This window comes from Salmo salar, unplaced genomic scaffold, assembly GCF_905237065.1.
Source record: "Salmo salar unplaced genomic scaffold, Ssal_v3.1, whole genome shotgun sequence".
Lineage (NCBI taxonomy): Eukaryota > Metazoa > Chordata > Actinopteri > Salmoniformes > Salmonidae > Salmo > Salmo salar.
The window spans coordinates 505,832-533,299 of record NW_025547958.1 but is presented as its reverse complement, the minus strand read 5'-3'; the positions used below and the strand labels follow the sequence as shown (position 1 = coordinate 533,299).

General features: G+C 42.3%; 1 protein-coding gene across 1 annotated transcript in view; it reads right to left on the bottom strand.

Annotated features, from left to right (window-relative positions):
• Window positions 1–256: 256 nt before the first annotated feature.
• The window catches only part of LOC123732519 (Fc receptor-like protein 5), a 28,433-nt gene continuing 1,221 nt past the window's right edge, over window positions 257–27,468 (bottom strand). Inside the window, exons 3-8 of the mRNA XM_045711742.1 lie at window positions 23,640–23,915; window positions 22,957–23,199; window positions 9,381–9,656; window positions 6,322–6,456; window positions 1,899–1,931; window positions 257–818 (exon numbers count right to left, since the gene is read on the bottom strand). Coding sequence (XP_045567698.1) covers window positions 796–818; window positions 1,899–1,931; window positions 6,322–6,456; window positions 9,381–9,656; window positions 22,957–23,199; window positions 23,640–23,915 — 986 coding nt within the window. The 3' untranslated portion in view covers window positions 257–795. The remainder of the gene's footprint in view (window positions 819–1,898; window positions 1,932–6,321; window positions 6,457–9,380; window positions 9,657–22,956; window positions 23,200–23,639; window positions 23,916–27,468) is intronic.

The window sequence follows — 27,468 nt, the reverse complement described above, 5'->3', positions numbered from 1 at the left end:
AAGATACTCAAGGCCCTGGGGGCTGTAGGGGAAACCTGGAATGGAGTATTTAGAAGATACTCAAGGCCCTGGGGGCTGTAGGGGAAACCTGGAATGGAGCATTTAGAAGATACATGAAGGGAAGTGAATGAAATGAAAAACAGAGTGGTTGTGATGTCATTCAGAACAGATTAAAAACAGGCTACATGATTGAGGAAAATCATTTATTTCATTCTATATGCTACAAAGACAAAAGCAATATCTTACCAGGAAGATTAACAGTAAAATTATGGTTTTGCACAAAACCAGAATAAAACAAAAGGACTACATTAGTTTCATGTTTAAATCAAATAATGATGAACAACTATAGAGACCAAAATGGGAAAATAAAGTAAATAATGATAGTAATTGAATTCTCCTCTCCTGTATGTTTTCTATCTCTGTAACATGTAACATTATACTGAACCTGTAACAATAATGCCTGAACCACAACACCTATCAGTTGATCTGTATAGACATGAAAAGTGAAGGCATTTACAATGTATCAACCATAATGCTATACAGTATATGACCAGTATATGACTGATGTTAAAGGACAGCTGCTGAATGAATAATACAACACACATTATATTAAAACACATTCCAATCAGAATAATACATGTATCAGTTAATAGATCACATTTGATCAAATGCCACTATTGTTCCAGCAGGTGGAGCTACAATGTAACAACATACAGCATTGTGACTCACAGTTCTATATTAGAATTCCATGAGTTCCATTCTGATGGTTGTTATGGTGATCAGGTGATCTCAGCCTCACTCTTCTTCAACATGATCACCTGTTCAACACAGAAGTAGTTCATCAGTGTGGCCATGTATTTACTTATCCAATACAGAACCACTTAGAAATGGAAATCATATCAGATGATTTACTAGTCAATACTGTGCTAAGAATCCTATCAAATTATTTCCAATGAGGTTCGTGCTCATGTCCAGCTCTCCAATATCAATACCTGGGCTAATTACTCCTTATCAATACCCAGGATTTGTATTTATTTCACCTTATTTAACCAGGTAGGCCTGTTGAGAACAAGTTCTCATTTACAACTGCGACCTGGCCAAGATAAAGCAAAGCAGTGTGACAAAAACAACAGAGATACACATGGGATTAACAAACGTACAGTCAATAACACAATAGAAAAATCTATGTACAGTGTGTGCAAATGTAGAAGAGTAGGGAGGTAAGGCAATAAATAGGCCACAGATGCAAAATAATTACAATTTAGTATTAACACTGGAGTGAGATGTGCAAGAAGAGATATTGGGGTGCAAAAAAATTATAATATGGGGATGAGGTAGTTGGGTGGGCTATTTACAGACGGGCTATTTACAGATGGTCTGTGTACAGATGGGCTGTGTACAGGTGCAGATACAGGCAAGCTGCTCTGACAGATGATGCTTAAAGTTAGTTAAGGATACCAGGGCTATTTACTCTTTATCAATACCCGGGTTATTTTCTCCTTATGAATACCTGGGATATTTACTCCTAAAATGCATGAATTCATATCAGTTACATTATTGTGTTAGTTGTGTCACACCAGCCTTCTCTTTGGCTCCCCCTCCCCCTCCCCCTCCCCTCCGTCGCCTGCCTTTTAGCTGCTGCCGAACCTGCTGCTGGCAAACGCCCTTCACTCATCAACTCCGGACTTGTCTCGTCATCATTACACACACATGGTTCCAATCCCAACTCTATCACTGTAAATATACTCCCTCTGTCATTTGCCTTTGTTGACCCTAATTGACTCTAATCCATCCTACTTTCTACTACTACTACTAAGAGGTAACATAATATTGTACACACTGTGTTCAGAATACCATATTGTGCCCTTGCAGCTGTTGTGTTGTGAAGTAGAACTCACCTAATTGGTCTTGGTGGGTCTTCCTGGTTCCCCCTAAACAGACAGTTATCAACACTTTACAACATGGTTCAATCAGAGCTACAGTTATCAACACTTTACAACATGGTTCAATCAGAGATACAGTTATCAACACTTTACAACATGGTTCAATCAGAGATACAGTTATCAACACTTTACAACATGGTTCAATCAAAGATACAGTTATCAACACTTTACAACATGGTTCAATCAGAGATACAGTTATCAACACTTTAAACATGGTTCAATCAGAGATACAGTTATCAACACTTTACAACATGGTTCAATCAGAGATACAGTTATCAACACTTTACAACATGGTTCAATCAGAGATACAGTTATCAACACTTTACAACATGGTTCAATCAGAGATACAGTTATCAACACTTTACAACATGGTTCAATCAGAGATACAGTTATCAACACTTTAAACATGACTCAGTCAGAGCTACAGTTATAAACACTTTAAAATTGACTCAGTCAGAGCTACAGTTATCAATAACAATAATAATAATAGCGAGGCTATATACAGGGGGTACCGGTACGGAGTCAATGTGTGGGGGCACCGGTTAGTCAAGGTAATTGAGGTATTATGTACATGTAGGTAGAGTTAAAGTGACTATGCATCGACAAACAGAGTAGCAGCAGTGTAAAAGAGGGGTCTGGGTAGCCCTTTGATTAGCTGTTCAGGAGTATTATGGCTTGAATCTTACAGTGAAATTCTTACTTACGAGCCCCTAACCAGCAGTACAGCCCCAAGCCATAAGGCTCCTGAACATCTAGTCAAATGGCTACCCAGACTATTTGTATTGCCCCCTCCCTCTCCACACCACTGCCACTCTCTGTTGTCATCTATGCATAGTCACTTTAATTAACTCTACCAACATGTACATATTACCTCAACTAACCGGTGCCCCCGCACATTGACTCTGTACCCCATCTATATATTGTTATTCTTTACCGCTGCTCTTTAATTACTTGTTACTTTTATCTCTTATACTTATCCATATTTTTTTTTACTATAACAAAAATTGGATTACCTTTGCTGTTCTTCGTCAGAATGCACTCCCAGGACTTCTACTTCAATAACAAATGTTGGTTTGGTTCAAAATAATCCATAGTTATATCCAAATAGCGGCGTTTTGTTGTGCGTTCAAGACACTATCCGAAGGGTAATGAAGGGTGACGCGCCCGGCGCGTTTCGTGACAAAAAAATTCAAAATATTCCATTACCGTAATTCGAAGCATGTCAAACGCTGTTTAAAATCAATTTTTATGCGATTTTTCTTGCAAAAAAAGCGATAATATTCCGTCCGGGAGTCGTTGTTTTCCTTCAAAGACAGAGAAAGTAAAATGGACTCTTCTCGTGCACGCGCCGCCAGTCTCATTGTTCTCAGATCGACCACTATCCAAATGCGCTACTGTTTTTCAGCCATGGCCTGCAAAGACATCATTCAACGTTCTGGCGCCTTCTGAGAGCCAATGGGAGCGTTAGAACATGTCACGTTACAGCAGAGATCCCCTGTTTTGGATAGAGATGATCAAGAAGGCCAAGAAATGGTCAGAGAGGGCGCTTCCTGTTTGGAATCTTCTCAGGTTTTGGCCTGCCAAATGAGTTCTGTTATACTCACAGACACCATTCAAACAGTTTTAGAAACTTTGGAGTGTTTTCTATCCAAAGCTAATAATTATATGCATATTCTAGTTTCTGGGCAGGAGTAATACTCAGATTACATCGGGTACGTTTTTTATCCGGCCGTGAAAATACTGCCCCTATCCATAACAAGTTAACCTGCGAGTGTCGAGCAATCCATACAGCTTCTTCACATTGAATCTCCCCATGTTCCTGTTTTGGGATTGTGATGGCTCCAGAGGCATAACCCTGTTATAGACTGGACCACCGGTTCTATTCTGGGCTGGAGCCCATTCCCATTCATTCCTTTCTGCCACTCACATTACATTAAGGCGGAGCAGCCTGCCCCGGAACGTCCTGCTCTGATAAAGCCTTGTTTTTCTCCCGCGGAGTACCAGGACCTCCTGGAGGTTTTCAGCTAGGCACCACCTCCCTTCCTCTGCATCATCCCTACGATTGTGCTTTTGACCTCCTCCCGGGCACCACACTGCATAGTGGGTGGCTATATTCCCTGTCTGGCCCTGAGACCAAGGAGAAGTACATTGAGGACTCTCTGGCTGCTGGGAGCATTCGTCCTTCTGCCTTCCCTGCCGGCACAGGCTTCTTCTTTGTGGAAAAGAAGGACAAGACCTGCGTCCATGTATAGACTATCGGGACCTCAATAACATTTAACCTGTTGGGTCTAGGGGGCAGCATTTGCACGTCTGGATAAAAAAAATGTACCCGATTTAATCTGGTTACTAATCCTACCCAGTAACTAGAATATGCATATACTTATTATATATGGATAGAAAACACTCTAAAGTTTCCAAAACTGTTTGAATGGTGTCTGTGAGTATAACAGAACTCATTTGGCAGGCAAAACCCTGAGACATTTTCTGACAGGAAGTGGATACCTGATGTGTTGTATTGACTTTAAACCTATCCCATTGAAAAACACAGGGGTTTAGGAATATTTTTGGCACTTCCTATTGCTTCCACTAGATGTCACCAGCCTTTACAAAGTGTTTTGAGTCTTCTGGAGGGAGATCTGACCGAACAAGAGCCATGGAACGGTGATGTCCCATTAGACACCTGGCGCGCTACTTCATGTTGGGTACCCTCGTTCCAATACGTTATAAAAGACTATGCATTCGTCCACCTTGAATATTATTCATGTTCTGGTTAAAAAGGCCCTAATGATTTATGCTATACAACGTTTGACATGTTTGAACGAACGGAAATATATTTTTTCCCCTCGTTCATGACGAGAAGTCCGGCTGGCTTACATCATGTGCTAACGAGACGGAGATTTTTGGACATAAATGATGAGCTTTTTTGAACAAAACTACATTCGTTATGGACCTGTGATACCTGGAAGTGACATCTGATGAAGAGAATCAAAGGTAATGGATTATTTACATAGTATTTTCGATTTTAGATCTCCCCAACATGACGTCTAGTCTGTATCGCAACGCGTATTTTTCTGGGCACAGTGCTCAGATTATTGCAAAGTGTGATTTCCCAGTAAGGTTATTTTTAAATCTGGCAAGTTGATTGCGTTCAAAAGATGTAAATCTATAATTCTTTAAATGACAATATAATATTTTACCAATGTTTTCTAATTTTAATTATTTAATTTGTGACGCTGACTTGACTGCCGGTTATTGGAGGGAAACGATTTCCTCAACATCAATGCCATAGTAAAACGCTGTTTTTGGATATAAATATCAACTTGATAGAACTAAAAATGCATGCATTGTCTAACATAATGTCCTAGGAGTGTCATCTGATGGAGATTGTAAAAGGTTAGTGTATCATTTTAGCTGGTTTTATGGTTTTGGTGACCCTGTCTTTGACTTGACAAAACATTACACACAACTCTTGTAAATGTACTGTCCTAACATACTCTAAATTTATGCTTTCGCCGTAAAACCTTTTTGAAATCGTAAAACGTGGTTAGATTAAGGAGATGTTTATCTTTCAAATGGTGTAACATAGTTGTATTTTTGAAAAATTTGAATTTTGACATTTATTTGGATTCAAATTTGCCGCTCTTGAAATGCACCTGCTGTTGATGGAGTGCACCACGGGTGGCACGCTAGCGTCCCACCTAGCCCCAAGAGGTTAAGAATCATTACCCTTTACCACTCCTCTCCTAGGGTTTCAATCCTCTCCAACCATCTTTTCCAAGTTGGACCTTTGGAACGCCTAGTTCGGATACGCGAAGGAGACGAGTGGAAGACAGCCTTCAACACAGCTAGTGGACACTATGAGTACCTGGTCCTGCCGTTTGGACTCCAACGCTCCCGCAGTGTTCCAGGTCCTGGTCAATGACATGTTGTATTGTTTTGTATTTGAATAACGCGCCACAGGATTCAACTGGCTGTTGAGTAGCCCATAGAGGTTAGGGACATTACATCAAAGTTGGATCAGCCTGTAGTGTGGTTTTCCACTTTCATTTTGAGTGTGACTCCAAATCCAGACCTCCATGGGTTGATAAATTGGATTTCCATTGATTATTTTTGTGTGATTTTGTTGTCAGCATATTCAACTATGTAAAGAAAAAAGTATTTAATAAGATTATTTCATTAATTCAGATCTAGGATGTGTTATTTTAGTGTTCCCTTTATTTTTTTGAGCAGTGTATTTTGGATTTTTGTGAATATTTTTAATTAAAGACCAAGATGATTAACAGCGAAATAAAAATGTTGCACCGTTTTGCTCATATTTAACAAGGGTGCCAATATTAGTGGAGGGATGAGGTGATCCTGTATAAACTCAAGTTCTCACCTTGAGCCCTGCTCCTGCAGTATTTCACCAGCAGTATGATGGTCACCAGCAGGTAGGGAGACCCCACCAGTAGACTACACAGCAGCCTGGGTAGAGACATGGACAACACTGGGACTGCTGGAGATGGAATGGGAGCTGGAACAGCAGTTGGAGAAAGAAAACAATTTAAAACAACACTAGAGATGGTGCTGGGTAGAGACATGGGCAACACTGGAGACATGGACAACACTGGAGATGGTTCTGGGTAGAGACATGGACAACACTGGAGACATGGACAACACTGGAGATGGTGCTGGGTAGAGACATGGACAACACTGGAGACATGAACAACACTGGAGATGGTGCTGGGTAGAGACATGGACAACACTGGAGATGGTGCTGGAGGGAGACATGGACAACACTGGAGATGGTGCTGGGTAGAAACATGGACAACACTGGAGATGGTGCTGGGTAGAGACATGGACAACACTGGAGATGGTGATGGGAAGAGACATGGACAACACTGGAGATGGTGCTGGGTAGAGACATGGACAACACTGGAGATGGTGCTGGGTAGAGACATGGACAACACTGGAGATGGTGCTGGAGGGAGACATGGACAACACTGGAGATGGTGCTGGAGGGAGACATGGACAACACTGGAGATGGTGCTGGAGGGAGACATGGACAACACTGGAGATGGTGCTGGAGGGAGACATGGACAACACTGGAGATGGTGCTGGGTAGAGACATGGACAACACTGGAGATGGTGCTGGAGAGAGACATGGACAACACTGGAGATGGTGCTGGGTAGAGACATGGACAACACTGGAGATGGTGCTGGAGGGAGACATGGACAACACTGGAGATGGTGCTGGAGAGAGACATGGACAACACTGGAGATGGTGCTGGAGGGAGACATGGACAACACTGGAGATGGTGCTGGAGGGAGACATGGACAACACTGGAGATGGTGCTGGAGGGAGACATGGACAACACTGGAGATGGTGCTGGGCAGAGACATGGACAACACTGGAGATGGTGCTGGAGAGAGACATGGACAACACTGGAGATGGTGCTGGAGGGAGACATGGACAACACTGGAGATGGTGCTGGAGGGAGACATGGACAACACTGGAGATGGTGCTGGAGAGAGACATGGACAACACTGGAGATGGTGCTGGAGGGAGACATGGACAACACTGGAGATGGTGCTGGAGGGAGACATGGACAACACTGGAGATGGTGCTGGAGGGAGACATGGACAACACTGGAGATGGTGCTGGAGGGAGACATGGACAACACTGGAGATGGTGCTGGGCAGAGACATGGACAACACTGGAGATGGTGCTGGAGGGAGACATGGACAACACTGGAGATGGTGCTGGGCAGAGACATGGACAACACTGGAGATGGTGCTGGAGAGAGACATGGACAACACTGGAGATGGTGCTGGAGGGAGACATGGACAACACTGGAGATGGTGCTGGAGGGAGACATGGACAACACTGGAGATGGTGCTGGAGAGAGACATGGACAACACTGGAGATGGTGCTGGAGGGAGACATGGACAACACTTGGAGATGGTGCTGGAGAGAGACATGGACAACACTGGAGATGGTGCTGGAGGGAGACATGGACAACACTGGAGATGGTGCTGGAGGGAGACATGGACAACACTGGAGATGGTGCTGGAGAGAGACATGGACAACACTGGAGATGGTGCTGGAGGGAGACATGGACAACACTGGAGATGGTGCTGGAGGGAGACATGGACAACACTGGAGATGGTGCTGGAGGGAGACATGGACAACACTGGAGATGGTGCTGGGCAGAGACATGGACAACACTGGAGATGGTGCTGGAGGGAGACATGGACAACACTGGAGATGGTGCTGGAGAGAGACATGGACAACACTGGAGATTCTGTTTCATGTTCTTCTGTTCATTATGTAAATGTTCAGTATATTTTCATGGTTACAGTGTCAGACATGTTACTACCACATCAGTACATATTGAAGCATTAAGGCCAGAGCAGGTGTGGTATATGGCTGGTATACCACGGCATATTGAAGCATTAAGGCCAGAGGAGGTGTGGTATATGGCTGGTATACCACGGCATATTGAAGCATTAAGGCCAGAGGAGGTGTGGTATATGGCTGGTATACCACGGCATATTGAAGCATTAAGGCCAGAGGAGGTGTGGTATATGGCTGGTATACCACGGCTAAGGGCTGTTCTTAGACGCAATACCGAGTGCCTGGACCCAGCCCTTAGCCGTGGTATATTGGCCATATACCACAAACCCCGGAGGTGCCTTATTGCTATTATAAACTGGTTACCAACATAAATAGAGCAGTAAAAATAAATGTTTTGTCATACCCGTATTATACGGTCTGATATACCACGGGTTCCAGCCAATCAGCATTCAGGGCTGGAACCCTCCAGTTTATAATGTAGGTTTTAGCACCTCTTAACAGTCTAAAGAAGGACCAGAAAATCAGAAGGGCAGGTCTCTCCAGGATCACAGCTCCAGCTGTATATAATATATAAACATCATATATAAACAGGTCTCTCCAGGATCACAGCACCAGCTGTATATAATATATAAACAGGTCTCTCCAGGATCACAGCTCCAGCTGTATATAATATACACACATCATATATAAACAGGTCTCTCCAGGATCACAGCTCCAGCTGTATATAATATATAAACAGGTCTCTCCAGGATCACAGCTCCAGCTGTATATAATATACACACATCATATATAAACAGGTCTCTCCAGGATCACAGCACCAGCTGTATATAATATATAAACATCATATATAAACAGGTCTCTCCAGGATCACAGCACCAGCTGTATATAATATACACACATCATATATAAACAGGTCTCTCCAGGATCACAGCTCCAGCTGTATATAATATATAAACATCATATATAAACAGGTCTCTCCAGGATCACAGCACCAGCTGTATATAATATATAAACATCATATATAAACATAACATCAGCTATATGAAACCAGATGAACCACTAAACACTATAATGTTAGTAGATGGTGTTTGTGGACATACCATGTACTGTGATGTTGACAGCATTGCTGTGTTCTCCAGACCCAGACTCACACCAGTACACTCCACTGTCTGATGGTTTTAGTGATACAATGCATGAAGACCCTTGTTGTTTTCCCCAGTCAGTATGACACTCTGAAAGGATTCCTCTCGATGTGTTCCTCACCACTCTCCATCCAGCAGAGTTCCCCTGAACCTCACAGCTCAGAGAGACAGACTCATATTCAAAGAACTGATATCTGTCAGGACTGACACTCAGAGAGGCTGGAAGAGAGAGATCTGAAGAGAGAGAAGAGAGAAAAGAGAGAGAGAGAAAAGAGAGAGAGAGAGAGAGTTCATGAGCTATTACAGAATACTATACTTTTTTTTGCCAAATGCCATTAGAAATGTGCAAATGAAATGTCCAATTCTTTTTTGTCAATTATACATGTATGAAAGTAAATCACCGTGCACTATCGACTTGAGCTCTAGAACAGGTTTCTAAAATTTCGGAGCTCTAGGTCTGACGGTTCTTGAATCGTTTGAACGAAAGTAACTATTAAAGGCGGTATAAGCCTCTAAGCCCCACACTATGTCCCTATGGCCAAATTGTGTGTGTGTTTTTTTTGTTGCAAAAAGAATAGACACACGTTGTCTTTAGGGTAGGCATATAAGGAATCCTGAATATGAAGTCTCTACCTTAAGAATTGACTGAATGACAGATGGTTGAGTTGCGTGATTTTCACTATGTGCAGGTTATATGACAATAGCTCTAGGCTGTTTTTAACCACTTCTGGTTGTCACAGGAAGCTCTCGCTCCACACACGTTGTCTTTGGGGTACCCATAAACAGAATCCTGAATATGAAGTCTCTACCTTAAAACCTGTTAGGGCTAGGGGGCAGTATTGACACGGCTGGATAAAAAAACATACCCGATTTAATCTGGTTACCACTCCTACCCAGTAACTAGAATATGCATATACTTATTATATATGGATAGAAAACACCCTAAATATTCTAAAACTGTTTGAATGGTGTCTGTGAGTATAACAGAACTCATTTGGCAGGCAAAACCCTGAGACATTTTCTGACAGGAAGTGGATACCTGATGTGTTGTATTACCTTTAAACCTATCCCATTGAAAAACACAGGGGCTGAGGAATATTTTGGCACTTCCTATTGCTTCCACTAGATGTCACCAGCCTTTACAAAGTGTTTTGAGTCTTCTGGAGGGAGATCTGACCGAACAAGAGCCATGGAACGATGATGGCCCATTAGACACCTGGCGCGAAGTTCATGTTGGGTACCCTCGTTCCAATACGTTATAAAAGAGTATGCATTCGTCCACCTTGAATATTATTCATGTTCTGGTTAAAAAGGCCCTAATGATTTATGCTATACAACGTTTGACATGTTTGAACGAACGTAAATATATTTTTTCCCCTCGTTCATGACGAGAAGTCCGGCTGGCTTAGATCATGTGCTAACAAGACGGAGATTTTTGGACATAAATGATGAGCTTTTTTGAACAAAACTACATTCGTTATGGACCTGTGATACCTGGAAGTGACATCTGATGAAGAGAATCAAAGGTAATGGATTATTTACATAGTATTTTCGATTTTAGATCTCCCCAACATGACGTCTAGTCTGTATCGCATAGCAGTATTTTTCTGGGCGCAGTGCTCAGATTTTTGCAAAGTGTGATTTCCCAGTAAGGTTATTTTTAAATCTGGCAAGTTGATTGCGTTCAAGAGATGTAAATCTATAATTCTTTAAATGACAATATAATATTTTACCAATGTTTTCTAATTTTAATTATTTAATTTGTGGTGTTGAATTGACTGCCGGTTATTGGAGGGAAACGATTTCCTCAACATCAATGCCATAGTAAAACGCTGTTTTTGGATATAAATATGAACTTGATAGAACTAAAAATGCATGCATTGTCTAACATAATGTCCTAGGAGTGTCATCTGATGGAGATTGTAAAAGGTTAGTGCATCATTTTAGCTGGTTTTATGGTTTTGGTGACCCTGTCTTTGAATTGACAAAACATTACACACAACTCTTGTAAATGTACGTCCTAACATACTCTAAATTTATGCTTTCGCCGTAAAACCTTTTTGAAATCGTAAAACGTGGTTAGATTAAGGAGATGTTTATCTTTCAAAGGGTGTAAAATAGTTGTATGTTTGAAAAATTTGAATTTTGACATTTATTTGGATTCAAATTTGCCGCTCTTGAAATGCACCTGCTGTTGATGGAGTGCACCACGGGTGGGACGCTAGCGTCCCACCTAGCCCATAGAGGTTAAGAATTGACTGAATGACAGATGGTTGAGTTGCGTGATTTTCACTATGTGCAGGTTATATGACAATAGCTCTAGGGTGATTTTAACAACTTCCGGTTGCTCCAGGAACCTTAGAATCGACACAGGTAGACCTCACAGTAGCCTGATGGATTGTTATAGAAGACAGGTTCATAAGGCATTCATAACCCACATAGACTTCAGGTTGAATTTAGCAGAATAGTCAATGTATTCCTATGGGGAGAGAAGTCATTGCACACTTTTTGATCTAAACACCTTCTTTTCACTGTGAAGGGTTAATGCCACAGGGTCAAGGTTAGGCTTGCACAGATCGGGAGGACCTCAGGAACGCTCCCGAGGTTGAATTGTGCTTCTAACTCTAACGGTTCTCTCACTGTCACCCAAAAGCACTTGACATATTGGTGCAGGCATCATTTTGGGCCTAGTTTTCTCAGGGTCGCTGCGCTCAGACCGAACGAGCTACGGTCAAGCTGGGCATCTCGTTGAACTCGTCTCAGCCTAGAGATAATGGTAATGCCATTGCAGGCGCTTTGTGTCTTTAAGCACCACACTGTGTCACTCCGTCCTTGCTGTGTGTGTGTGTGTGAGAGAGCTTTTCTTTGACATCTGATAGGTTAAATGACTGATTTACAGTTCATGAGGGTTGCCTAGTCACACATATGAAGTTGTGGAAAGATCTGACCTTTTTAACCCTTCAAAACAGCCCCTATGACACCATTTTAAGGCACTTCTGGTTGACACAGGAAGCTGAACGTTAGGCTCTTATAGAATATTGAGTTTTAAGTCTTTATGTTAAGAACTGACTTATTTACAGAGGGTTGAACAAGTGTGTGTTGTTTCAGAAAATCACAGAAAATCACAGAAATCTCGCAGAGCTCCGAAACCCGCCTTAACGGACTCATCTGAACACGCTGCAACTGGATATGTAACTTTTTTGAAAAAAAACCCTCCTATTGTTGAATATCACCAATGTGTCATTGTACAATTTCTCTGAAATGAACATTGGTAAATGCATGGTTCCTTTTCTCCTGACACCGTAGGATCATGTCGTTTGATGTGAAGTGGTCAAATCAGCACTCTATTTTCCTGTTTGACTTTCAATCCCAGAAAAATAGCCTTAACTCGAAAAGCGTCGAGGCCTCGACTCCATCCTGTTCGTGGCCAACTGCCCATTATGCCAAACCCTGACCGAGTTTCGTCTCCGAATTCTTTACCGTTTAGGAAAAAAAGCCGCGTTGTGATTGGTGATATATGTTACATTTGCAATATGATTCCGTTACGCCCTCCCGTGGAATAATCCGGGACTGCAAAGAAATGACAAAAATTTTGAACATTTTATTAAACGGAAACGGAAGGTCCGAGAGACTCCGTTCGATGACTTCCTGGAAGATCCGGCCCCTGTGAGCGGCCGACGCCGTCCAGCGGATTTTTCGGACATAGTCGGACGTCTAGTAAGGGAGCGTACATTGGCAATATGTGCTTTCTCACTAACCACACAGCTGGCGCACGAGAGTTCCTTCATGTATGACAGAACAGACCTGGCTGCAACTTCAATTAGCACTGAGGTGTGAAGTGAGATGAGTGACAACTCTTGAGCCCAATAATGGCAGCAGAGTTTCACAGCCCCCCCCACCCCCACCCAAATAACACTGTACGGAAACAGTACAAAAGAAGCTCCTCAAGGACAATCCTCAGAACATTTTTGCTGACTGCTACAAAGAGGGGAACAAAAGCAACTTAACCTGTTTGGGATAGGGGGCAGTATTTTCACGGCCGGATAAAAAACGTACCTGATTCAATCTGTTTATTACTCCTGCTCAGAAACTAGAATATACATATAATTAGTAGATTTGGATAGAAAACACCCTAAAGTTTCTAAAACTGTTTGAATGGTGTCTGTGAGTATAACAGAACTCATATGGCAGGCAAAAACCTGAGAAGATTCTATATGGGAAGTGCCCTGTCTGACCATTTCTTGGCCTTCTGTAGCCTCTTTATCGAAAATACAGGATCTCTGCTGTAACGTGACATTTTCTAAGGCTTTCATTGGCTCTAGGAAGGCGCCAGAACGTGGAATGATAACTCTGCAGTCTCTGGGCAAAAAACAGTAGGGGTTTTGGTGAGTGGTACTTCTGAGAACAATGACACTGGTGCACGCGTGCATGTGATGACTCCATTTTCTTCTTTCAGTGTTTGAACGGATACAACGTCTCCCGGTTGGAATATTATCGCTATTTTACGAGAAAAATCGCATAAAAATGTATTTTAAACAGCGTTTGACATGCTTCGAAGTACGGTAATGGAATATTTTGAATTTTTTTGTCACGAAACGCGTCACCCTTCGGATAGTGTCTTGTACGCACGAACAAAACGGAGCTATTTGGATATAACTATGGATTATTTGGAACCAAAACAACATTGGTTGCTGAAGTAGAAGTCTTGGGAGTGCATTCTGACGAAGAACAGCAAAGGTAATCCAATTTTTCTCATAGTAAATTTGAGTTTGGTTAGTGAATATTGCTCAGAATATTGCGAAACGTGCTTTCGCCGAAAAGCTATTTTAAAATCTGACATAGCGATTGCATAAAGGAGTTCTGCATCTATAATTCTTTAAATAATTGTTATTTATTTTGTCAACGTTTTTAATTAGTAATTTAGTAAATTCACCGGAAGTTTTGGGTGGGAATGCATGTTCTGAACATCACATGCCAATGTAAAAAGCTGTTTTTGGATATAAATATGAACTTGATTGAACAAAACATGCATGTATTGTATAACATAATGTCCTAGGAGTGTCATCTGATGAAGATCATCAAAGGCTAGTGCTTCATTTAGCTGTGTTTTGGGTTTTTGTGACATATATGCTTGCTTGGAAAATGGCTGTGTGATTATTTGTGTCTATGTACTCTCCTAACATAATCTAATGTTTTGCTTTCGCTGTAAAGCATTTTTGAAATCGGACAATGTGGTTAGATTAAAGATCTGCCGCTAGCGGAACGCCTTGCCAATATCCAATGATAGGTCGTGGCGCGAATTACAAACTCCTCAATAATCCAAAAACGTCCATTTTTCAAACATATGACTATTTTACACCATTTTAAAGACAAGACTCTCCTTTATCTAAACACATTGTTGCCAGTGCGCAGCTACAGCCTGGTGCGGTTGGTGAAAGCTCCTCACAGGTGTCATGCTAGAGCCAGCATTGAGCCAGGACCGGTGATGCAAGTTGCAAGCATCAGACCGCCGGTGAAGGTTCATGGCCCAGTGTATCCTGTTCCTACTCCTCGTACTCTTCCTCCAGTGCGTCAGCCCAGTCCAGTACGTCCTGGTCCTGCTCTCTGCACTAGCCCTGTGGTGCGTGTTACTAGTCTGGCGCCTCCAAAGCCAGCCCCACGCATCAGGCCTCCAGTACGTCTGCCTAGTCCGGTATGTCCTGTTCCTGCTCCTCGCACTAGCCCTGTGGTGCGTGTTACTGTTCTGGCGCCTCCAAAGCCAGCCCCACGCATCAGGCCTCCAGTGCACCTGCCCAGCCCAGTACGTCCTGTTCCTGCTCCTCGCACTAGCCCTCTGATGCGGGTTACTGTTCTGGCACCTCCTAAGCCAGCCCCATGCATCAGGCCTCCAGTACGCAGTCCCAGTCCAGAGCTTCCGGTGACAGTTCCTCGTCCAGAGCTTCCGTCGACAGTTCCCCGTCCAGAGCTTCCGGCGACAGTTCCCCGTCCAGAGCTTCCGGCGACAGTTCCCCGTCCAGTGCTTCAGGCGACGGCCTACAGTCCGAAACCGACAGAGACGGCCTACAGTCCGGAACCGACAGAGACGGCCTACAGTCCGGAACCGACAGAGACGCTCCTCAGCCCGGAGTCTCCAGCGACGCTCCTCAGCCCGGAGTCTCCAGCAACGCTCCTCAGCCAGGAGGGTCCAGCGACGCTCCCCAGCCTAGAGTCTACGGAACGGGAGCTACGCCCAGAGCCAGAGCCACCTCCGTAGTGGGAGGATTGGGAGGAGGGGGGGTGTAGCACAGGGTCCGTTGTTGGCGTTGCCAATCCTCCCTTCCCTCCCTTTAAGTTTGGGGTTATTTTTGTGGGGTTTTTGTTTTTGAGGTGCATTCGGGGTCTGCACCTTTGGTGGGGGGGGGGTACTGTCATGTCCTGACCAGTAAAAGGGGTTATTTGTTATTGTAGTTTGGTCAGGGCGTGGCAGGGGGTGTTTGTTTTGTGTGGTTCGGTGTTTTTGGTTCATGTTCTATATTTTCTATTTCTATGTGTATATCTAGTTTTCTATTTCTATGTTGGGTTTTGGCAATGACCTCCAATTAGAGACAGCTGGTTGTTGTTGTCTCTAATTGGAGGCCATATTTAGTGGGGTTTGTTTTCACTTGTTTTTTGTGGGTGGTTATTTCTAGTATAGTGTGTGCACCTTACTGGACTGTTTTTGTCGTTTGTTTATTTTGATTAAGTGTTTTCTTTAATAAAATAAGAAGATGAGCACTTTACCCGCTGCGCCTTGGTCCTATCCTTACGACGTCCATGACAGCGACATTTGGTTTTGCTAGAACTACTAAATTACCTTAGCTCGTGAGTCAATTTGAGTAAGCTAGCGTGGTAGAGCTTGCTAGCTTATGCTCTACAAAGGTGAACACTACCTTAGCCACGTGACGTTGCCAGGTAGTTGAGGTATGATTTTTAATTTTTTTTAACCATAGTCGGAAGCCAACTTGATTGTAGCGGACTATTTCTTTGTTATAAATCTCACATGTGTTTCTTTAAAAAATTGAATAAAATTTACATTTAATAATTTGTAGATTTTTTGGGGGGTAGGTCTGAGATCAAACTGGGTAGGCCAAGACCCAGGCCTACCCGTGGCTACGCCGCTGCCCTGAACTCTCGTGTATTTTCTGCACTATGCAATGATATGGGCAGCGACCTTGTAACGCTTTTACAACATACAGAAGTGCGCTGGTTATCAAGGGGCAAAGTATTGACACGTTTTTTTTAATTGAGAGACGAGCTTAAAGTTTTCATTACTGACCATAATTTTCACTTGTCTGACCGCTTGCATGAGGACGGGTTTCGGGTTTCTCACACGACTGCCCAATCTGGGTAATGTTTTTTCCTTCTCATGAACCTTTTTATTTTATTTATTTTATTTTATTTATTATTTCACCTTTATTTAACCAGGTAGGCTAGTTGAGAACAAGTTCTCATTTACAACTGTGACCTGTGGTGAGTTATTCAAAATTTTTGATGAACAAATAAAGTTTTATATGTAAGATGGCTAAATAAAGAGCAACATTTTTGATTATTATTATTTGTGCCCTGGTCCTATAAGAGCTCTTTGTCACTTCCCACAAGCCAGGTTGTGACAAAAACTCCCACTCATTCTTATGTTTAAAAAATGTATCATATAGTGTGTGTGTGTGGCAGGCTTAAAATGATGGCAAAAAAAAACATTTGATCCTGGTGCTAGAGGGGGAATGCAGCTGGAGGTTGAATGTTTAAAGGGGTATGGGACTATACAAGTTAGGGAACCATTGCCCTAGAGCACACAAAAAAACTATACATACCTCGGCCTAAACATCAGCGCCAAAGGTGACTTCCACAAAGCTGTGAACGATCTGAGAGACAAAGCGAGAAGGGCCTTCTATGCCATCAAAAGGAACATCAAATTTGACATACCAATTAGGATCTAGCAAAAAATACTATAGAACCCATTGCCCTTTATGGTTGTGAGGTCTGGGGTCCGCTCACCAACCAACAATTCACAAAATGGGACAAACACCAAAATGAGACTCTGCATGCAGAATTCTGCAAAAATATCCTCCGTGTACAACGTAAAACACCAAATAATGCACGCAGAGCAGAATTAGACCGATACCCGGCAATTATCAAAATCCAGAAAAGAGCCGTTAAATTCTACAACCACCTAAAAGGAAGCGATTCCCAAACCTTCCATAACAAAGCCATCACCTACAGAGAGATGAACCTGGAGAAAACAAACAGACCCCAGACAGCAACAAAATTAGACCAAATCACACTGGAAATAACAAACAAAAAAAACAGAGCAAATTAGAATGCTATTTTGCCCTAAACAGAGAGTACACAGAAATATATATATATATATATATAAATACAAAATATTTGACCACTGTGACTGACCCGAACTTAACCCTTGTGTTAAATAAAAATTATACAAGGAATTCTTTTTTCAACCTCACACTCATTGCCCTTGGCTCATTTTCTGTGAAGACTTAAAATAACACATTCAATGAAATGAATTTAATCTGTGCACCCCCTACACATTAATATTACATATGTGGTGTTCAGGTCCACTGGACCCCCCTACACATTTATATTACATATGTGGTGTTCAGGTTCAGAATGTAATAAAAGTGTTGACAAGTGTAAGTGAAAACAAGTAAAATTAAACAAAAAGGTTTGCTGTCTGTGTTCCTGCCTGTCTCCCACTTTTCTCCCACTCTTTACCCTTTGTAATGTGTGAAACTACACAATGTGCACAATGTTATTACAGTACATTATTTCGATACATTGTAAAAAACGTTCTTATTTTCCCACGCTTCCACACTGCACACTGCCAGGTGCAAATTTGGGGAGGGACACAACAAATAAATAGCTTTACCACAATCATTCAGTACGGCAAAAATTATCTCTGCTCAGAGGGCCTTACAAATCATTTTTGCAGAGAGACATAACCGAGACACCAGACCAGCTCGGCTGCAGAGAGACAAGCTAGCTACAATTAGGTCAGTGTGGGACAAGTGGGAAAAAGACCACCTTTACTCCACACACAGGCAACATTCGGACTGAGCTAAAGGGTCTTTCAAGGAGCGGGACTCTAACCCGGAAGCTTATAAGAAATTCCACTATGCCCTCCGACGAACCATCAAACAGGCAAAGTGTCAATACAGGAATAAGATTGAATCGTACTCTGACGCTCGTTGGATGTGGCAGGGCTTGCAAAATATTACAGACTACAAAGGGAAGCACAGCCGAGAGCTGCCCAGTGACACGAGCCTACCAGACGAGCGAAATAACTTCTATGCTCGCTTCGAGGCAAGTAACACTGAAACATGCATGAGAGCATCAGCTGTTCCGGACGACTGTGTGATCACGCTCTCCGCAGCCGATGTGAGTAAGACCTTTAAAAAGGTCAACATACACAAGGTTGCTGGGCAAGACGGATTACCAGGATGTGTACTGCGAGCATGCGCTGACCAACTGGCAAGTGTCTTCACTGACATTTTCAACTCTCCCTGTCTGAGTCTGTACTACCAACATGTTTCAAGCAGACCACCATAGTCCCTGTGCCCAAGAACACTAAGGTAACCTACCTAAATGACTACTGACCCGTAGCACTCACGTCTGTAGCCGTAAAATGCTTTGAAAGGTTGGTAATGGCTCACATCAACACCATTATCCCAGAAACCCTACACCCACTCCAATTTGCAAACAGCACCAACAGATCCACAGATGATGCAATCTCTATTGCACTCAACACTGCCCTTTCCCACCTGGACAAAAGGAACACCTATGTGAGAATGCCATTCATTGACTACAGCTCAGTTTTCAACACCATAGTGTCCTCAAAGCTCATCACTAAGCTAAGGACCATGGGTCTAAACACCTCCCTCTGCAACTGGATCCTGGACTTCCTGACGGGCCGCCCCCAAGTGGTAAGGGTAGGTAATAACACATCCGCCACACTGATCCTCAACACAGGGGCCCCTCAGGGGTGCGTGCTCAGTCCCCTCCTGTACTCCCTTATCATACATAGCTGCACGGCCAGGCACGACTCCAACACCATCATTAAGTTTGCCAAATACATAACAGTGGTAGGCCTGACCATGTGGTGCAAGGACAACAACCTCTCCCTCAACGTGATCAAGACAAAGGAGATGATTGTGTACTACAGGAAAAGGAGGACCAGGCACGCCCCCATTCTCATCGACTGGGCTGTAGTGGAGCAGGTTGAGAGCTTCAAGTTCGTTGGTGTCCACATCACCAACAAACTAACATGGTCCAAGCACACCAAGACAGTCGTGAAGAGGGCACGACAAAACCTATTCCCCTCAGGAGACTGAAAAGGGCATGGGTCCTCAGATCCTCAAAAGGTTTTACAGCTGCACCATCAATGGGTTGCATCATTGCCTGGTATGGCAACTGCTCAGCCTCTGACCACAAGGCACTGCAGAGGGTAATGCATACCACCCAGTACATCACCGGGGCCAAGCTTAGTGCCATCCAGGACTTCTATACCAGGTGGTGTTAGAGGAAGGCCCTAAAAATTGTCAAAGACTCCAGCCACCCTAGTCATAGACTGTTCTCTCTGCTACCACATGGCAAGCGGTAACCGAGCGCACGGCAAGCGGTACAGGAATGCCAAGTCTTGGTCCAAGAGGCTTCTTAACATCTTCTACCCCCAACCCATGAGACTCCTGAACATCTAGTCAAATGGCTACCAGACTACTTAAAACAGCATTGTTGGTTAAGGGCTTGTCAGTAAGCATTTCACTGTAAGGTCTACATGTTGTATTCGGCGCATGAGACAACAGAATTTGTGACACAGAGACTCTGTGGCATCACATGCCATATTTTTTTTACTTCGCACAAGCTGGGACAGGAGCTCATCAAGAAGAAGCTGACGATGGTAGGAACAGTAGGAAAAAACAAGCCAGAGCTCCCACCTCAGCTGTTGAATACACAGAACAGGTCTAGCAATTCCTCTAAGTTTGTGTTCACGGCTGATACGTCTCTAGTGTCCTACGTGCCAAAGAAAGGCAAAAAATGTGGTACTCATGAGTACGCTGCATAGGGATGGGAAAATCTGTGGCCAGGAACATCGAAAAGCAGAAATCACAATGGATTACAATGCCTCAAAAGGAAGGGTGGAACATTTAGACAAGCTGGTGACTGGCTACAGCTGCAGAAGAAGAACCCTATGCTGGCCACTTGTGATATTCAACATCTTGGACATCGCATTGGTAAGACCTCAAATCCAGAGGAGGCAACATATCCCAAGGACCCCAACTTCTGCAGCCATCGTGAGGAGGATTCAGGAGGAGGATGCTGGTGCCTTTGACTATGTACAGACTTCACACTGCCAACAAAATGAGATGGAAACTGAGCTGCACTTCCTAACCTCCTGCCAAATATATGACCATATTAGAGACACATACTTCTCTAAGATTACACAAATCGACAACGAATTTGAAAACAAACCCAATTTTGATAAACTCCCATATCTATTGGGTGAACACCACAGTGTGCCATCACATCTGCAAGAAATGGGCGAAGTAAAAAAAAAAAAACATTCTAAATACAACACATATTTATGTTTATTATTTTTTATTTTGTACTTTAACTATTTGTACTTCGTTACAAGACTGTATATATACATATGACATTTGAAATATATTTATTCTTTTGGAACTTGTGTGAGTTTAATGTTTACTGTTTACATTTTATTGTTTATTTCATTTAGTTTATTATCTATTTCACTTGCTTTGGCAATGTTAACCTCTATGGGCTAGGTGGGACGCTAGCGTGCCACCCGTGGTGCACTCCATCAACAGCAGGTGCATTTCAAGAGCGGCAAATTTGAATCCAAATAAATGTCAAAATTCAAATTTTTCAAACACACAACTATTTTACACCCTTTGAAAGATAAACATCTCCTTAATCTAACCACGTTTTACGATTTCAAAAAGGTTTTACGGCGAAAGCATAAATTTAGAGTATGTTAGGACAGTACATTTACAAGAGTTGTGTGTAATGTTTTGTCAATTCGAAGACAGGGTAACCAAAACCATAAAACCAGCTAAAATGATGCACTAACCTTTTACAATCTCCATCAGATGACACTCCTAGGACATTATGTTAGACAATGCATGCATTTTTAGTTCTATCAAGTTCATATTTATATCCAAAAACAGCGTTTTACTATGGCATTGATGTTGAGGAAATCGTTTCCCTCCAATAACCGGCAGTCAAGTCAGCGTCACAAATTAAATAATTAAAATTAGAAAACATTGGTAAAATATTATATTGTCATTTAAAGAATTATAGATTTACATCTCTTGAACGCAATCAACTTGCCAGATTTAAAAATAACCTTACTGGGAAATCACACTTTGCAATAATCTGAGCACTGCGCCCAGAAAAATACGCGTTGCGATACAGACTAGACGTCATGTTGGGGAGATCTAAAATCGAAAATACTATGTAAATAATCCATTACCTTTGATTCTCTTCATCAGATGTCACTTCCAGGTATCACAGGTCCATAACGAATGTAGTTTTGTTCAAAAAAGCTCATCATTTATGTCCAAAAATCTCCGTCTTGTTAGCACATGATCTAAGCCAGCCGGACTTCCGTCATGAACGAGGGGAAAAAATATATTTACGTTCGTTCAAACATGTCAAACGTTGTATAGCATAAATCATTAGGGCCTTTTTAACCAGAACATGAATAATATTCAAGGTGGACGAATGCATACTCTTTTATAACGTATTGGAACGAGGGTACCCAACATGAACTCGCGCGCCAGGTGTCTAATGGGCCATCATCGTTCCATGGCTCTTGTTCGGTCAGATCTCCCTCCAGAAGACTCAAAACACTTTGTAAAGGCTGGTGACATCTAGTGGAAGCAATAGGAAGTGCCAAAATATTCCTCAGCCCCTGTGTTTTTCAATGGGATAGGTTTAAAGGTAATACAACACATCAGGTATCCACTTCCTGTCAGAAAATGTCTCAGGGTTTTGCCTGCCAAATGAGTTCTGTTATACTCACAGACACCATTCAAACAGTTTTAGAAACTTTAGAGTGTTTTCTATCCATATATAATAAGCATATGCATATTCTAGTTACTGGGTAGGATTAGTAACCAGATTAAATGGGGTACATTTTTTTTATCCAGACGTGCAAATGCTGCCCCCTAGCCCTAACAGGTTAACATATGTTTCCCATGACAATAAAGACCTTTGAATTTAATTGAAATGGAGAGAGAGAGAGAGTGAGAGAGCGAGATATATTTATTTTTATTAACTAGGCAAGTCAGTAAATGATGGCCTACCCCGGCCAAAGGGAGAGAGAAAGTCATTAGATAAATGATTACTGTCTAATATACTACTGCTTCCAGCCAATCAGCATTCAGGGTTGGAACTTCCCAGTTTGTAATGCAGGTTTTAGCACCACTTAACAGTGTAAAGAAGGACCAAATAATCTGAATGTCAAGGTTTCTCATATTCTCACCTGTCACAGTCATCCAGCTCTCTGGTGATTCTCCTTCAGAGTTGGTACACTTGTAGAGTCCTTCATCTGACTTGGATACTGCAGGGATGGTCATCTCTCCTGTAGTCTCAGCCCTGATGAGGGATCCATCTTTGTAGAAATCAGTTGTGAGGTCAGAGGGAGTTCCCTGATATCTGCAGCGCAGAGTCACAGAATCTCCCTCAGTCACAGGAAGGGCAGGGCTCTCCAGGATCACAGCACCAGCTGTATATAATATATAAACATCATATATAAACAGGTCTCTCCAGGATCACAGCTCCAGCTGTATATAATATATAAACATCATATATAAACAGGTCTCTCCAGGATCACAGCTCCAGCTGTATATAATATATAAACAGGTCTCTCCAGGATCACAGCTCCAGCTGTATATAATATATAAACATCATATATAAACAGGTCTCTCCAGGATCACAGCACCAGCTGTATATAATATATAAACATCATATATAAACAGGTCTCTCCAGGATCACAGCACCAGCTGTATATAATATATAAACATCATATATAAACAGGTCTCTCCAGGATCACAGCACCAGCTGTATATAATATATAAACATCATATATAAACATAACATCAGCTATCTGAAACCAGATGAACCACTAAACACTATAATGTTAGTAGATGGTGTTTGTGGACATACCATGTACTGTGATGTTGACAGCATTGCTGTGTTCTCCAGACCCAGACACACACCAGTACACTCCACTGTCTGATGGTATTAGTGACACATTGCATGAAGACCCTTGTTGTTTTCCCCAGTCAGTATTACACTCTGAAAGGATTCCTCTCTCTGAGTTCCTCACCACTCTCCATCCAGTAGAGTTCCCCTGAACCTCACAGCTCAGAGAGACAGACTCATATTCAAAGAACTGAGATCTGTCAGGACTGACACTCAGAGAGGCTGGAAGAGAGAGATCTGAGAGAGAGAGATCTGAGAGAGAGAGAGCGGGAGAGAGAGATTGAGGGTGAGGTAGCGAGAGAGAGAGAGAGAGAGAGAGAGAGAGAGAGAGAGAGAGGGGGGGATAGAGAGAGAGAGATTGGTAGAGAGAGAAAGAGAGAGAGAAAAGAAGAGAGAGAGAGATAGAAAGAGAGGGAGAGATAAAAAGAGAGAGAGATTGAAAGAGAGAGAAGTGGATTGATAAAGAGAGATAGACAGACAGAGCGACAGAGATGAGAAAGAAAGAGAGAGAGAGAGAAAGAGAGAGAAGTGGATTGATAAAGAGAGATAGACAGACAGAGCGACAGAGATGAGAAAGAAAGAGAGAGAGAGAGAAAGTCATGAGCAGATGAGTTCCTGAATCTTTCAGCATAAAAATACATGTTTTGTCATACCCGTAGTATACCATGGCTTCCAGCCAATCAGCATTCAGGGCCGGAACCACCCAGTTTATAATAGCGATATGGCACGAGGGGGTGTGGTATATGACCAATATACCACAGGTACGGGCTTTTCTTAAGCACGATGCAACACAGAGTGCCTGGATGCTGCCTTTAGCCGTTGTCGTGTCTTTGGGGTACCATTAAACTGAAGACATGTTTATCAATTAACTCCCTGTAATTATTATCACGCGATCAAACTGATTAATCGTTTAATTGTAATTAACTAGGAGATTGGGGCACCAAGGAAAATATTCAGATTACAAAGTTATAATTTTCCTAATATAACTTTCCTATATTATAACATTATATATTATATTCTATTATAGTATAGGCCGATTATCTTCTGGTTTAAATGGTGTATTTTACCTCACGTCCAGTCTCATTCCAAACGTCGTAAAATGTTTTATCTGCACGAACCCAGTCTTTACTACGAATCATCCATACATCAATTGTCTTAAAATCATTTATTTACTAAACTAAGTAATTCACAGAAAGTATACAAACAGTAATTATCGTCACAAAGAATTGGTAGAGTAATGTGCCCTAGTGGGCTAACAGGCCTGGCTGGTGTCTTGTTAAACAATGGGTCATAAAATGATCAGCTGAGGAGGCACACAGAGTTCATTAATATTAACAATTGACATGCTAATCCTTTGCACATGAACGCTCACTCATTCGGGAACAATTGCAATCAATATATATTTACGCTCAGTGTGTCGTCGGGATCCTTGTTGGAGCGTCGTTCTGTTGGAGAGTTTTGTCCGCGTTCTCTCTCTCTCTCTCTCTCGGTTAGAATGGATCTTTCAAAGCGACATTCATTAATGTCGTTATAGAATGGATGTTTCGTCGGTCTTCGCGTTCAATGATATAATTTCTAGCTGCAGACAATTAATTAATATCAAAGACTTGTTCTTATTCTGTCGGTATCAATAGTCTAAAAGTTAACCTCTCTGGGCTAGGCGGGACGAATTCGTCCCACCTACGTAACAGCCACTTGCAGCCTGTGGCGCGATTTTCAAAACCTTAAAAATCCTATTACTTCAATTTCTCAAACATATGACTATTTTACAGCTATTTAAAGACAAGACTCTCGTTAATCTAACCACACTGTCCGATTTCAAAAAGGCTTTACAACGAAAGCAAAACATTAGATTATGTCAGCAGAGTACCAAGCCAGAAATAATCAGACACCCATTTTTCAAGCCAGAATATAATGTCACCAAAACCCAGAAGACAGCTAAATGCAGCACTCACCTTTGATGATCTTCATCAGATGACAACCCTAGGACATTATGTTATACAATACATGCATGTTTTGTTCAATCAAGTTCATATTTATATCAAAAACCAGCTTTTTACATTAGCATGTGACGTTCAGAACGAGCATACCCCCCGCAAACTTCCGGGGAATTCGCTAACATTTTACTAAATTACTCACGATAAACGTTCACAAAAAGCATAACAATTATTTTAAGAATTATAGATACAGACCTCCTCTATGCACTCGATATGTCCGATTTCAAAATAGCTTTTTGGTGAAAGCACATTTTGCAATATTCTAAGTACATAGCCCAGGCATCACGGGCTCGCTATTTAGACACCCGGCAAGTTTAGCACTCACCATAATCATATTTACTATTATAAAAGTTTGATTACCTTTTGTTGTCTTCGTCAGAATGCACACCCAGGACTGCTACTTCAATAACAAATGTTGGTTTGGTCCAAAATAATCCATCGTTATATCCGAATAGCGGCATTTTGTTCGTATGCGTTCCAGACACTATCCGAAATAGTAAAGAAGTGTCGCGCGCATGGCGCAATTCGTGACAATAAAATTCTAAATATTCCATTACCGTACTTCGAAGCATGTCAACCGCTGTTTAAAACCAATTTTTATGCCATTTATCTCGTAGAAAGCGATAATATTCCGACCGGGAATCTGCAATAAACTAAACAGCCGAATTAAAATACTCCACGGGGGCTAATCGCGCACGCGCCTCACTCCATTGTCACCTAATGGGACACTTGAATAAGATGATAATCTGTTTCAGCCTGAGGCTGCCTCGACAACCTTCATGATTTTCCCTCGTCCTGAGAGCCTATTGGAGCCCTGGGAATTGTCACGTTACAGCTAAGATCCTTACTTTTCAATAAACAGATGCAAGACGCACGACTCCTTGTCAGACAGGCCACTTCCTGCATGAAACCTTGTCAGGTTTTTGCCTGCCATAGGAGTTCTGTTATACTCACAGACACCATTCAAACAGTTTTAGAAACTTCAGGGTGTTTTCTATCCAAACCTGAACAATAATATGCATATTCTAGCTTCTGAGTTGGTGTAGGAGGCAGTTAAAAATGGGCACATATTTTTTCCAAAATTCTCAATACTGCCCCCTAGCCCAAACAGGTTAACCACGTCGTATGGTTCACTTTCAGTAGATGGATTGGATGGTCAAACCTATTGGCCAACTCGCAATGGAGTGGAGGCCTGGTCTGTTAGAAAGTAAATCAGGGTATGGTTTTATAGTGAACATAGAACAGGCTTGTCACATGACGCCTAGTCCTGTCTGTGTCCCTGGGGGCGTGCCGATGACTGAGTTAAGCTTGGTACAGAAATACAATTCTATCACATTAACATCAGTACATAGCATCTCAATGTATTACAAATAGCTTTATCCTTATTAATACATGTTATACAACCATTATGATGCAAGTCTCATCGCTGAGGCTATTATATAAACAGTTTTATGGTATTATGGCTATATTGTCTCTTCTGAGTATCACAAAATTGTACCAAGCGGACCAGTTCGTAGCTGGATTCTTCACCAATCTTCCATACCTTCTCCAGAACACAAATGTCGCTTGGTTCCCCAATTCTGTGAGTTGGAAGAATTTCCTGTGTCTCTCTATGGGCCATGTGGCCAGAGATTCTTCTCTGGAATTTTACCACTCCTTCACACAGGGACTGGGTGGGGGAAGGTAGGTTGGGGGATGGTGCAAGGGGGGAGGGGGTCAACTGTCCTCCCTGTACTCAAAGAGGCCAACGTCATGACACCGTGATATATTGGCCAGATACCACAAACCCCCTG